The sequence below is a fragment of the Chiloscyllium punctatum genome, chromosome 8 (genome assembly GCF_047496795.1).
Source record: "Chiloscyllium punctatum isolate Juve2018m chromosome 8, sChiPun1.3, whole genome shotgun sequence".
Classification (NCBI taxonomy): Eukaryota; Metazoa; Chordata; class Chondrichthyes; order Orectolobiformes; family Hemiscylliidae; genus Chiloscyllium; species Chiloscyllium punctatum.
In genome coordinates this window covers 30,094,053-30,108,725 of record NC_092746.1, presented here as the reverse complement: position 1 = coordinate 30,108,725, position 14,673 = coordinate 30,094,053, and the positions used below count along the sequence as shown (strand labels likewise).

Here is a 14,673-nt window from a genome sequence, read left to right as displayed (position 1 = left end):
CATTGTGTGTGAAAAAGTTGCCCCTTAGGTCCCATTTATATCTTTCCCCTCTCTCCCTAAATCTATGTCCTCTAGTTCTGGACAACCCCACTCCAGGGAAAAAACTTTGTCTATTTATCCTATCCATGCCTCTCATGATTTTATAAACCTCTATAAGGTCACCCCTCAGCCTCCGAATAGAGTCAAAGACCCTACTGTTGTACAACATTTCCACCTTCATGTAAACCGACTCCATGGAAGGATGATAGAGAACTTTGAAGCAAAACAAAATAACCTAAGATGATTGAAGAAATAAAATAGAAAAAATCTCAATCACTACATAGAGCGAAACACAAGAAAACCAAAACACTCTGCAAGCCAAATCTTAGCAGCAATGTGAGCTTCCTTTCTCCTTATATAATTGATGTTTCGGATCTACAGGCTGCCCTGGCAGCTCCACAATTCTTATGGTTGCCCTCTCAAGTTGAACATTCTAACCAGTAGTATGAAGCCCAAAAATGGTAACATCCAGCATTACACTCCCAGATAGGATTTCTCACTATGTAGCACGCCCTTAAGAGTTTTACAAATAAAACTTACAATCCACTTGATAAACTTGTAAAGCTGGTCATATCTTGGGAAAGATGTATTTCAAAACTTTAAGATATAATCCATGTGGGCAGGTGCGAAATGTCTTCAACAATTCCCTAACATGTCCTCATAGGAAAGGACACGTCGATATAAGAGAACTGACAGTGTACATTTCATAAACCCTTAACTAGTAACATGTACCTTACTGCAACTTTGACAAGGAATTAACTAAACCAATGTCTAGAATAGAGTGGTGCTGGAAAAGCACAACATGTCGGGCTGCATCTGAGGAGCAGGAAAATCGACGTTTCTGGCAAAAGCCCTTCATCAGGAATGAAAGACTTTTGCCCAAAGCATAGATTTTCCTGCTGCCCGGATGCTGCCTGACCTGCTGTACTTTTCCAGCACCACTCTAATCTAGGGTCTAATCTCCAGCATCTGCAGTCCTCACTTTCACCTACTAGCTAAACCTATACCATTCCTGAAATGTGTACTATTACCATACTACATAGCATAATTATGAAAACAGACTACTTATTAATTATCATCATTGCTGGATCCAACAAATGTACACTTGCCCCAGAAATGCTCTAAGCATTTCTTTTTCATTTATAAAAATGTGTCTCATGCCACCATAATGGCTATCTTTGGGAACAGTATTAATTTTTAAGGATAAAATTGTTGGTTTGCTGTAGTTCACATACGCATTAGTGGTTTATTCGTAGTTGAACTTATATTGGACCATATAATTTTGACAAGGATCTGGAATAAATATATCCAAAATAATTATCTTTTAGAAATAATTATATGATTGCATCTGCACATTAGGGGTTGCATTGAATTGGTGGGTACAAGGTGAAATATGTGCACAAGTAACCACGTGTTTAGAATGCTAACAGTCTTTTTTTCCCCTAATAATGAATTGTAACCAGTTAGGGGAAACTTACTGATTAGGATGCTCAATTAGAGTATTGTGCAGGCTGATTTTAACTGTATTTGCCCAACAGGGGTGGTAGGTGTTTGAGATTGTGGTGGGGGCAGGGGGGAGATTTAAAATTCTGAAGCTTTAGTGTTCCTACACAACATTTCCCAGAGCATAGTGATTGGCTACAGGAAACAGGCTGGGGAATTGTAACCATTGAACTGGCAGAGTGAGTAAAAATGTCCCAGGTCTCTGTCCCGAGGAAGCTGGACAGATTCATCCACTTCTGTTTGCATACCACTGATTTCAATCCTGGATTAAACTCTGGGATTTCCTATCTCAGAGTTTGAGTAGAAAACTATTAATTTGTCCTGCTAAAGTTTATTCTTGGGGACAAAAACATTACTCGTAATGGTCAGCACTGACTTTGACACACTTGTGTTTCATTACAACAAATTCCTGCATTACTGGCAACTAATTTCAAAGGCTTCAACATTTCAGCAGTGCCTAAGCTAATTTCAATTTTATTTTAAACAGCTTTGAAATATAAGAAATAGCACCTAGCATCACAATGGACAGAACATGATTTGATTTGTCTTATGCATATTTAAGTCTGATTTTGTCCCTTTGCAGGTTGATCCCACTCTTGCCTTGGATCGGACTTAAATATACCTGAAACTAAATTCATAAACACCACCGAGATAGATGGAAAAGTACATTGTGAAAATGTCCTAAAGAGTTTGCAGACACATATAGATAAGTTGAGCAAATAGGTAAAACATCTAGCAGATGGAATATGGAAAATGTGAAGTTGTTCACTTTGGCAGGAAGAATGAAAAAAACAGAGTATTACTTGAACAGACACTACCTAATTCTGAGGTGGAGAGGAATTTAGGTGTTCTAGACCATGACTCACAATATGTTTGTATGTAGCTACAGCATGTAATCAAGAAGACTGTTGGGTTGCATCCTTTATTGTGAGAAGAATTGAACATAAAAGTAAGGCTGACAAACAGAAATTATTGGAAAGGCTCAGCAGGTCTGGCAGCATCCGAGGAGAGAAATCAGTTAACGCTTCATGTTCAGTAACCCTTCCTCAGAACTGATGGTAGCTAGGAAAAAGTTGGTTTGTTTGCAGAAGATGGGAGAGGGAGAAGGAATAAACAATAGGTGGAGATAGAGCCGAGGGAGACAGAAGAACAGTTGGGCAGACAAAGTAGTGCATAACGATTAACCCAGGAGTATGAATAGCTTTTAGTGGACAATTAGTAGCTAATGATGGGTGATGTGTAATAGCTGACCATGATGTGCGGGAGCTAGTGTAAGGATATTGGAGAAAGTGCCTCAAGTTGTCAGATTGTTGAACTTGATATAAAGTCCAGAAGGCTGTAGAGTTCGCAATCGGAAAATGAGGTGCTTTTTTTTCAGCTTGCGCTGAGCTTTCACTGGAGTACTGCCGCAAGCTAAGCGATGTTGGCCAGGAACACGGTGTGTTGAAGCGGCAGGTACCTGGAAACCCAGGGTCTTCTGCGGGCAGAATGTAGGTGTTCTGCAAAGCAGTCACCCAGTCCACACTTCATTGCCCCAATGTAGAGGAGATCACATTGTGAACAGTGAATGCAGTAGTCAAGAGTGTGGCGCTGGAAAAGCACAGCAGGCCAGGCAGCATCCAAGAAGCAGGCGAATCGATGTTTCAGGCATAAGCCCTTCATCAGAAATAGCTGATGAAGAGCTTATGCCTGCAACATTGATTCTCCTGCTCCTCGGATGCTGCCTGGCTTGCTGTGCTTTTCCAGCGCCACACTCTCAACTCTAATCTCCAGCATCTGCAGTCCTCACTTTCTCCTAGCAAATGCAGTAAACTAGATTGAGTGAAGTATCGGTAAAACACTGCTTCGTCTAAAAGGTACATTTGGGCCCTTGGAAACTGAGGAGGGAGGAAGTGAACCTGTTGCTGTTGTGGGAGGGAAACGAGGGGTTGAGGGCAGAAGTGCAGGAGACAGTATGGACCCAGCTGGGAGCCCTGTCAACTATGGCGTTGAAGAATCCTTAGTTGAGGAAGAAAGTGGACATTTTGGAGGCCCCCTTGTCAAAGTTGACATCATCAGAACAGATGTGATGGAGAAACTGGAAGAATGGAATAAGAGTCTTTACAGTAAGCAGGGTGTGAGGACGTATTCCTGAAGAAGGGCTCATGCCTGAAACGTCGATTCTCCTGCTCCTTGGATGCTGCCTGACCTGCTGCGCTTTTCCAGCGACACATTTTCAGCTGTGAGGATGTATAGTCAAGGTAGCTTTGGGAGTCGGTTGGTTTCTAATGGATATTGGTCTGATGATTCCAACTTTGGCAAGGGGCCTCTGAAATTTCTACCTTCTTCCACAACAGTGATAGGATCCCCTTTCTCCTCACCTACCATCCCACCAGCATCCACATCCAGAGAATCATTAGCCACCATTTCTGCACACCATTCCCTTCCCCTCTCCCATTAGCCTTCTGCTGGGACCATTCCCTATGGGACAGCTTGGTCCACTCCCAACATCACCGACGCCCCACCCACCCCAGCCACCACAGCATATGACATCTTCCCCTGCAGCTACAGAGTGTGTAAGGACCCAAATACACCCTCCAGGTGAAGCGGTGCTTTACTTGCATTTCACTCAATCTAGTCTACTGCATTCACTGCTTACAACGTGGTCTTCTCTACATTGGGGAAACGAAGCGTAGACTGGGTGACTATGTTCTGCCCACAAAAAAAGACCCTGAGCTTCCAGTTGCCTGCCACTTCATCGCACCATCCTGTTCCCTGGCCAACAACTCTGTCTCTGGCTTGATGCAGTGCTCCAGTGCATCTCAGCACATGGAGGAAGAATGTAGTTATAGCATCCATACTTCTGGACCAAGATGCTTGGGTTCAAAACCTACCTGCACCAGAGGTGTGCAATTATATCTCTGAACATGTTGATTAGAAATGTCTAGACAGACAAAAGGATTGTTGATAGAAGACCAAGGGAAAAGAGAGCTAGAGAATTGATAATAGATATAAGGACTTTCACTCAATGAAATTGCCATTGTGTTTCCATTTGGATTTGTTTAAAATCTAACGACTAGCATTGTGGATTCAAATAACATCAAAAGAGGAATTGTATCCCATGCTTGTCAGCATTTACCATGGTTCGGGTGTAACCTGCACATGCATTGGAAAAATCTGTAGTTAGAGTGTCCAAACTATGGTCCTTGAATCCTGTTAATCTGACCTTGAGCCCATTAGTTTATTCACATGTTTATGCAAATTTATTATTTTCTGATTGTCCTGATTCATTTTCTTTTCTGTTGGACTTTTACATTGAGTAGGATTTGTTACTATCAACAATTTGAAATATATGCAAATGAATACCCCTAATGGGAGAAAAAGTCAAAGTTGAACGTCTCAACTTTGGGATTGATTTATGTTTTTAAGTTTGAAGAGGGAGCAAGAAAATTCTGAGAAACATTGTTTTGCTAGAATGGTACAAAAAGATAGAAATTGTATAAGTACATACTTGGACTGGTGTACCTCTTAATGGAATAAACAGTAACCAGTTGTTTATCGGACTGTTGGATAAGATGTCCTGAGATTCCAAAAGAATCAGTATTAGGAGAACTGTTTACCTTAATCTATTCTAACAACCTAGATGTGAGTGTACGGGGCACACTTTCAAAATTTTTGGTTGACATAAAAATGGAAGTATTGTCAGTTGTGAGGAGTATAGTGATAAATTTCAAGGAGTAGATGAAATTTAGTACAGAGATATGTGAACTGAGAAGACTTTGGCAGGAATAGGGAGGAAAGGTAATATAAAAAGATATTGGTCATTGTCCTGAAACAATAGACAGAGAAAACGTTTTTCTCAGAGGGTTATGAGCCTTTGGAACACACTTTCTCAAAAGGTGTTGGAAGCAAAGTTTTTGAACATTTTCAAGCAAAGGTATGTTTCTGATAAGTATGGGAGTGAAGGGTTATGAGAGTAGGTGGAAATGTGGAGTAATCAGATTGGCAATGATCTTTTTTGACTGGCAGAAGAAAGGTTGAAGGGCTAATTGACCTATTTTTCCTCCTTGATATATCCACAGAAATTGATATATCCACAGATGCTGCCAGAACTGCTGAATATTTTCAGCATTTTCCCTTTTTGTTTCAGATTCACAGCATCTACCATATTTTGCTTTTGTGGTAAATGCAAGCCTGCAATTCTAAGTGCGCTACAGGAGAGAGGAACATGAGATTATACTTGCAAAAATTGTTAAAGGTGACAGATTGAAGGTCAAGAAAGCATTTGATTAAAAAGTAAGAAGACCTGGGCTTTATCAATAGATTAACAAATTACAAAAGCAAGGAAGCTTATGGTGAATCTGTCTAAAATCCGACTTGACCACAACCACTGTAGTGGATCTTATTCTTCACACAGTACTTTAAGAAGGAAGCCAAAAATTTGGCAAAGGTGTAGAAAAGATTTCTGTGAATTCTTCCAATAATTCAGCTACAGGTATTGGAGGAGAGGTCGTAATGATACATGAAAGCTCGAATCTCCTAACTTCCTCTAATTAATTCTGGAATTGAAAAGATCAAGGGTGTCAGCCCAGTGGGTAGGGGGGTAGGCCATTTTGTGTTGTCCAGTTGTGAGGTGTCACTTGGCAGGCAAGTGTGCTCGGGTTGCATTCTGAGAGTACGTCCTGTTCAGGAACCCAGTGCCCAACCAAGGGGCAGCAAGGGTTGTCCCTGTAGGGAACCCACCACCTGCCTATTACAGCAGCCAATGCAGTCACTATGCCTCCCACTGCGTGACTGGCCTTGATGACCCCACCCTAGTCAACTGCATTCCAGGGTAATGATCATTCTCCTGGGGCCCACTGCAGTGCTGGCCTCTGATTGGCTAGCAGTTTTTCAAGGGGGAACATCTGCGTTGCAAGATTCTGAAGAGCCGATGCCAATCAGCAGACTGCCTGAATTGGCTGCAATAGGGTTGTCACCCATACTTCAGCTATTGGATGGGCCCAACGCTGCAATCATTAAATATTCATGTTCTCAAAGGCTTGAAGTAAACAATTTTCCATCTCCAATCTTGGTGTCCGTGAGAAATGTCACAGCAGAATATTTATCCCGTATCTTCCTTAACTATAGCCTTAATTGGCTTCTGTTTTGAGTGCTTCACTTGACAAGTAAATCATTCTTTTATCTAATTACTAATTTATTGGCCTGAAGCCCAGAAACAAAATACAATAAAACTGTAAATTGTTAGAAATACACATCAGATCTGTGATTTTGGTATATTTTCCAACATTTTAACTCTTTTCACACAAAAAGAAAAGTAATCAGCTATCTCTATTATTGTAATAGCACGTCACATACATGTATTCTTGACCACCATTTGGTCATTTTCCTCGGTTGCACCTGGATGTGTTTAACTGGGCTACAGAAAATTAATTTAACAATGACATTATCAGGAGATGACTTGGGCATACTAGTTTCCCAGAACCCTGATATTAAAAAGCCAACATAAAGGCCTTTTGTTTTTATTTTAAATATTCCCAAAAGCAGGGTTTCTTGTCTTTCATTCGCCAAGTCTAAAAACGATCTCTACCCAAACTGTTACCCTGCACTTCTAGCATCTGCTATCTCAATTTCATTTCAGCATCTGCATATTTTTATTTATTAAATCTATAGTAAGAGACAATTTTGAATGCAAAAATGCATTTCACTTAAATTGCATGCAAACAGTGTCAGGATTAGTTCAGATTTGAACATTACAATATGTTGAGTGCTTTTAAATACCATGTAAAATTGTTTTGGGATGTTAAAGCTTTATCCAGGGGCATCACGACAATTTCTATTCACTGTTTAAAATTGACAAAACTATTGTTGGAGAGTGACAGGTTGCCATTCAGTAGTTTCTTTTCAAATGCCATTTACAATACTTTGAACACCAGAAAAGCATGAGATGTTGTTATTTCGGCAGCTCATATACTAAAATTGGAATACTAAAAGGAAGATCAGCAGGGCCGCTGCCGAAGGATGACACGCAAATTTGTGAAGTGTAAACTTTTACAAAAAGGAGAGCCGTGATTTTGAGTACTTAAAGAACTCTGGAGAAACATGAAAACTTTATTTCTAGCAAATTTGGGTTTTAGGTCACTTTGTACATTTATTAGTCTAAATACTTCTCTACGGCTAATGTTTCCTTCAACTCTTAACAATCGAAAGAAATTTCACCAGAACACCACTGGTTACTGCTTCAAAGACTCACAGCAATGTATGCTGTTAATTAAGTGAAACAAAACCTAAGATGCTGGCATTAAGCTGTGGGCAAGTGATGAGCAGGCTAGTACCTGACTGCCTGTTGGATGGTCACTGAAGTGCAATTGGTGCTTCAGGAGGTGTTTATAAAGGAGGGCTGTGTTCTATATCAATGCATAACATATCCCTATATAACCTAATCACAGAAGGCATGGAAGGAGGCAAGAACTGAAGTGAGGCTACAGCTAACTTTTTGTATTGCTGGCCCTACATTGTAAATTAGCAGAAGTTTTCTTTTCAACTGATTCACAATTCTGCAGCTGGATGCTTTCAATATGATTCCTGCAGATGTTGCCAGGTAGATATGGCACTATCTGCAACTCTTGCTGCTGGGTTTTGATGGATGAATCCATTCAGGTTCTGCCAACAGATGATTGTCCTGCTGTGCCTGCTTTCAATGGCCCTATACAGTGTGATTGGGGTGTTTCTGAAGAACTATCCAGTTTAATATACATTCAAGCCTTTACACAAGTTAACATCTGCTTTGAGAGTTGGACACGCTGCAGCACTAATCACTTGGAGAATGGAGGTGTTCACCTCTGTTATGAATATGGGGGCTCCTCTTTTGAGTACCTGGTTCATATCCAATCCTTCTCCTCTGTACAAAAGTTCATTAAATTGACTGATCTCCATTAGAAAACTTACTGGATTCAGTAGCAACGTTTGGGACAAAAAGGATTTTCTTTAAATTGGCAGAAATGCTCACGAGAACATAAGTACTTACAGAAAATAACTAAACAATTTTAGGAGAAGTTGGCTATAAATGGTCTAATATTGTTGAGTCAACAATATGCTAATCTCTTTAAACATAACATTGAATACAGCTCAGTGCCTAAAAAACACTCATTTGTATGGACCTGAGTTGGAAGAACCCTACAAAGGTAGGGTAGTGGTGTTGTTGCATCATTTGCATTTTAGTGTAAAGCTTCTAGCATGAACAGCCAACATCGAGCATACAGCCAAGGATCAATGGTCTATTGGGTTCTTATGGCATCAGCAAAGCAGCAGTTCACAGGAACTTCTGAAATGTCATGTATTTTCCCCAAATTATATTTGAGCAGGGCTGTAAGTTGTCAGACAAAAAAAAACAGAATTTGCTGGAGAGAAATTTACCAAATTTGGCATTATCCGTGAAGAGAAAGCAGAGTTAACATTTGAGTCCCGTGACCCTTCACTGAAGAAGGGTGTCTGTGGCAATTTTTGTTTTTGTTTCAGATTTCCCGCATCTGCTGTTTGTTTAATTTTACTGTAAATTGTCAATGTTTCCAGACAACATTATAAGTGTCTGTTATGAACAAGGTGGAAGAGCGCACTGATCTCCTTTTAGTCCCATCACTGCACTGGCCGTACCAAATGTTAAATTTAACTAGACTGGTGATATGGTCAATTATATAGGTCTGAGACTGTATCTGGTTTAGTATTAAAAATAAGTCAGCCAAGTTATTTTAGTCAGCAAAGGATAACACATTTGTTACTTATAAAACTTGATCAAAGCAGAAAAGAAAGAAAAGATTTAGACTGTGCACCAGTAGATATAACTTGTGCTAATATCCCAAATTTGACATGAGACAAATATTGATAATGGACTATTTTTAAACCCCACAGGAGGCAACAAACTACATGTCAAATTTAACAGATTCTTCATCAATCATTCCCCCCTTCCCCTAACGTTAATAAGGATCATTAATTTTTGTTAAAACTTCACAGTGGACTCTAGTTGTTCAGTTTTAACGATTTGGCTTAAAACTCCCTCAAAGAATATTCTATCATTGACTGCTTCAATTATTGCTTGCATTCTGGAGATTAACCTTCCTTTCCATGGACTGAAGGATCTGTTACCATGCTGTCCATCTCTATGATTACACTCTGCTGGATCCTGCAAATTGCACTCCAGCGATTTCTCAGAGGTATAACTTCTTATTGCAAACGCAAGCCTCACCAAGCGGGTACTGCCTCTAGATTTGTTTTCTAAACGCTAATCTGACTCATTTGCATAAAGAAAATACTATTTGTGGGTTTTCTTCACCCTCACTCAACTGTACTAAACCAGATAAAAACAATGACTGCAGATGCTGGGAAACAGATTCTGGATTAGTGGTGCTGGAAGAGCACAGCAGTTCAGACAGCATCCGAGGAGCAGTAAAATCGACATTTCGGGCAAAAGCCCTTCACTCATGGGACCAGGACCTGTCATGATCCTCCAACATTTATCTGCCTCACAGAACTTCATCCTGAGTTATGTCTGCACAGAGCCAGTAGCCTCCTGAACAAGGCAACTTAGCAATTACTTGCTGCCTGGTGCCTGTCTGTCTCTATCTTTCATCTTCTCCAAATGACTGTGATTTGGAACTGCTCTTTCGTGATCACTAGCCTTTTTTGAAAAATCTATTGAAAACTTGCAAGTCCCACCTTTGTTCCTAGGGAAGTATTTTGGAACATTCAAATGTAGTAAACCCTGGGAATTATTTTTCTTCGCTGAATGTTACAATGTTCACCAAGGGCTGGCTCTTGCAATATAAAATGTATGGAAAAGAACAAATTTGTTATAAGTACATGCAAAATAGACTGCATCATTTACTATTGAAAATATGTGGCTTTAATCCTTGAATCACAGGAAAGGTCTTAATGTCTCAGATTGCCCTTAGCTTTATAAGCTCACTAAAGGGATGGAAAAATTATTACATAAAATGCCTATTCCCTATTTTACGATATGAATACATAAAATGAAACGTCATAACTGGAAATACTTAGTATTTTTCTCTTGCTGTAGGTGCCTTGGGAAGATCTACGTTACCTCTTTGGAGAGATCATGTATGGAGGACACATTACTGATGACTGGGACAGGAGGCTGTGCCTCACTTACTTAGAGGAATCTATGCATCCAAACATGGCAAGTATTATAGTCATTTAAATTGACCTTGATACTGCTTCTAATGAGGAAAACTTTAATGCCAGAGTCAAAGTACATACTAGATAAGGTTACAAATCTATGAAATTACTTTGAAACCTCTTTAGCATTTCGACTGTCCACATAAAGAAAACACTACCAAAAGAAGCAATCTGTGGAAGAATTGCAACATGGCGATGAAGTTTCATTCCTCCTTGTTTAACTAACATGTTGCTGACAGATTAATGTTCATTCCCAACTAACCTCCTATGTCCAAGAATTAAGTTATACCATAGGACCATCCTATTTTCCTTTTTCTAACCCATTTGTCTTTCATGCAGTGCATTGTGCCTCAGATGGCTTTTTAAAATTAAGTCTCTGCCAAAAAGCCTTGAACCTATTTCAGCCTCTCTTCTTAGAGTCATAGAGATGTACAGCACGGAAACAGACCCTTCGGTCCAACCTGTCCATGCTGACCAGATATCCCGTCCCAATCTAGTCCCACCTGCCAGCACCCGGCCCATATCCCTCCAAACCCTTCCTATTCATATACACATCCAAATGCCTCTTAAATGTTGCAATTGTACCAGTCTCCACCACATCCTCTGGCAGCTCATTCCCACACGTACCACACTCTGCGTGAAAAAGTTGCCCCTTAGATCTCTTTTATATCTTTCCCCTCTCACCCTAAACCTATGCTCTCTAGTTCTGGACTCCCCGACCCCAGGGAAAGGACTTTGTCTATTTATCCAATCCATGCCCCTCATAATTTTGTAAACTTCTATAAGGTCACCCCTCAGCATCCGACGCTCCAGGGAAAACAGTCCCAGCCTGTTCAGCTTCTCCCTATAGCTCAAATCCTCCAACCCTGGCAACATCCTTGTAAATCTTTTCTGAACCCTTTCAAGTTTCACAACATCTTTCCGATAGGTAGGAAACCAGAATTGCATGCAATATTCCAACAGTGGCCTAACCAATGTCCTGTACAGCCGCAACATGACCTCCCAACTCCCGTACTCAATACTCTGACCAATAAAGGAAAGCATACCAAATGCCTTCCTCACTATCCTATCTACCTGCTTGCTTTGAGTGAAAGACATTCAGATTCAGTGGCAGACACATAATGATTTATGTCATAGTTAAATATTCACAAACACTTGATGGAAAACTAGCATACATGTATTAATATTTAAAGTAAAAATTAAATAATGCAAAACAAACTGGAATCAAAGCAGTCTGTATTGGTTTATGGATGTCTGGATCAGACCAAGGTCCCTGACTTTATTGATGATGGGCGAGATAGGGTCCAGATGTGTGAAACCTAGGGTAGATTAGGCTGAGACTTCAACTTGTCTGGAGTGACCAACATTTCTAATAGTTAGACAATTGAACCTGCTTGGAGCCCTGTGCAGATGTATGTGCTGCAAAGTCCTATGTTACTTCTAAATCAAAGAATAAGCCTCTTTAAAGGAGAATTACCATTGTCAGTGGTAGGACCTTCATTTAAAAAAAATCAGTTTATTCAAGTGGTAGATAATAACAATGAAAATACAAAGAAATAATAAATAAAATGGCATTAAGACAAATGAATCTGTCTTTATAACCTTTAATATTATTTGTTAATTCTGATAAAGTACGATTTCCTCTGGAGTGTGATTTCATAGTAACAGTGAACAGAAGGTTGGACAGCAGGCCATAATTGAGGATAGACAGCTTGTTTGAAGGACTCGACCTACGTTCTTGTGGTTTTCAATTGAGCAATCTATTAATTATAAGCTCTTGCTTGCTCATTATTGTTTCATTCTATTTATTGCTTTCAACTATAAATGTCTCAATTATAATCACTGTCTTCAGTACAGTACTTGGACTTAACACAGGATGATTAATAAAAGGTTAGAAGAAGCTCTAGTCAACTTCTTCTCATGGGTTTTGCACAAAAAGTAACTGAAGGAAATGTCTTAATATTTTTCCAAGAATTTTATTCCTAAACATATTTAGCATACTTTTTTTTAAATTCATGGTCATTTCTGTTTTCAATAATAACTTATTGGATAAAAAACTGAAACTATTTCCTTGATATGTTCGTAGTATATATTTTCAAGCTTCATTTGTGCTTTATAAGAAATAACCTTCAGGTCCCACACTGGGATTTATAGGGCTCTTGGCACCCTCTACTGAAATATCAGTGGAAATGCATCTGAGCTATTTAAAGGTTTTTTTGCTTGGGTTGTTAAGCTTTAAAAGGGGTCCGAAATATCAATTACTGCTATTTAATAGTATTTTAAAATAATTGAAGCTTCTTAAGGACTGTGCCAAGATTTGATTTTAAATTGCTGCTTAACTGCTGTAACACTTCACTGAAATATTCAAGAGAACATGCTTTGACCAAGAAACGAGAAGCTTAACTGTAGTATTGTCAAGCCTGCTTGTTACTCTTCTATTTATCTGCTAGTGTTGAATCCAAACACACTGCAGAGAAATTGGTTTTACAATTGGAAGAAGTTTTAATAATCATTTTAATAATTCTTTTGGAAAGCAATGTTAATTTTAAACAAAATCCATCGTTAGGAGCTCATGAGGTGAATTTCTAATCGCCTTCACTACAAGTGCCACGATTAATGCACCAAAGTAAATCAAACCCTACATGACCTAAGAAAATTCAGAGTGAAAATTACACTCTGTTTATCCCACTAGGATGACAAATTCAATGCATTATTATTTGGTCTTTTCTCCCATTCTTCTACAATGTATTGAAACCCCAGAACAACAGCTTTTTTCACTGGCCACTTTTGAACAGAAAAAAAAATCTAACCTTGTCAAATACCTTTATAATTCTTAATTTCATTTTTCAACATCGGTCAATCTCCTTTTTAAATATGGCAATTAAGCCAATTTCTCTGTAAATCTGCTCCATATGTTTTAGAAAAAAAACTTTCACCCATAAACCATTCACCTTGCTCAAAATAATATGAATATTGTATCTTCTGAATTTATCTCATTACCCATGTTATTCAAATAACATGCTCATTTCAATTTAGTGTACATCTGTCATTTATTGAAGATCTTCTTCATAACAAACTCTGATATTTCATCCAGTAAAATTGAAGTCACTCACATTTACTTCATTGTTTTGGCTTTAAATACTTGGAATCACCCTTATCGCTACTTTCTAAACCCAGTTTTTTAATGCTTTATTCTTTTAGAGGGAGGATGATCAAAATTGAGAGTGTGTGACTGGAAAAGCACAGCAGGCCAGGCAGCATCTGAGAAGCAGGAGAATCGACGTTTCGGGCATAAGCCCTTTATCATCTCCTGATGAATGGTTTATGCCCAAGACATACTCTCAACTCTGATCTCCAGCATCTGCAGTCCACACTTTCTGCAGGATGATCAAAAATGCCTACTAAAATGGCGGATTGAGTTTAATCCAGACAAATGTGAGGTGATGCAATTTGGAAGGTCAAGCACAGGTGGAAATTGTGCAGTGAATGGCAGAACCCTTAGAAGTATTGATATGCAGAGGGATCTGCGTGTGAAGGTCTATGGATCATTGAAGGTAACAGTGCAGGTAGGTAAGGCATTAAAAAAAGGCTTATGGCATGCTTGCCTTCATTGGAAGGGGCATTGAGTATAAGGATAGTCAAGCTATGCTGAGCTTTTATTAAACTTTAGTTATGCCGCACTTGGAATATTGTGTACAGTTTTGGTCAACACACTACCAGAAGGATGTGGATGCTATGGAGAGGGTACAGAAAAGGTTTACCAGGATGTTGCCTGGTATGGAGGATTTCATCCAGGAAAGAAGGGGCCTGTTCCTGTGCTGTGTTGTTCTTTCTTTGTTCTTAATGAATCTCCCATTGATCTGTATACAGTAAAATGTTCTCCTACAATAACTTCAGATAACTTCACCCCACTACCTGATTCTTTTTTTTAACTGCCTTACAAGGACCAGGAGCTTCTAG

At 39.3% G+C, this 14,673-nt stretch overlaps 1 protein-coding gene and 1 non-coding gene across 4 annotated transcripts in view; both read left to right on the top strand.

Moving 5' to 3' along the window:
• The window catches only part of LOC140480447 (dynein axonemal heavy chain 11-like), a 445,469-nt gene that overhangs the window by 388,432 nt on the left and 42,364 nt on the right, over nt 1-14,673 (top strand). For all 3 annotated transcript variants that reach the window (XM_072575322.1, XM_072575320.1, XM_072575321.1), the window contains one exon: nt 10,595-10,714. In XM_072575322.1, coding sequence (XP_072431423.1) covers nt 10,595-10,714 — 120 coding nt within the window. The remainder of the gene's footprint in view (nt 1-10,594; nt 10,715-14,673) is intronic.
• Nucleotides 7,474-7,577, top strand: LOC140480956 (U6 spliceosomal RNA). The gene has a single exon (XR_011961434.1). It is a non-coding gene; the product is annotated as a U6 spliceosomal RNA (small nuclear RNA).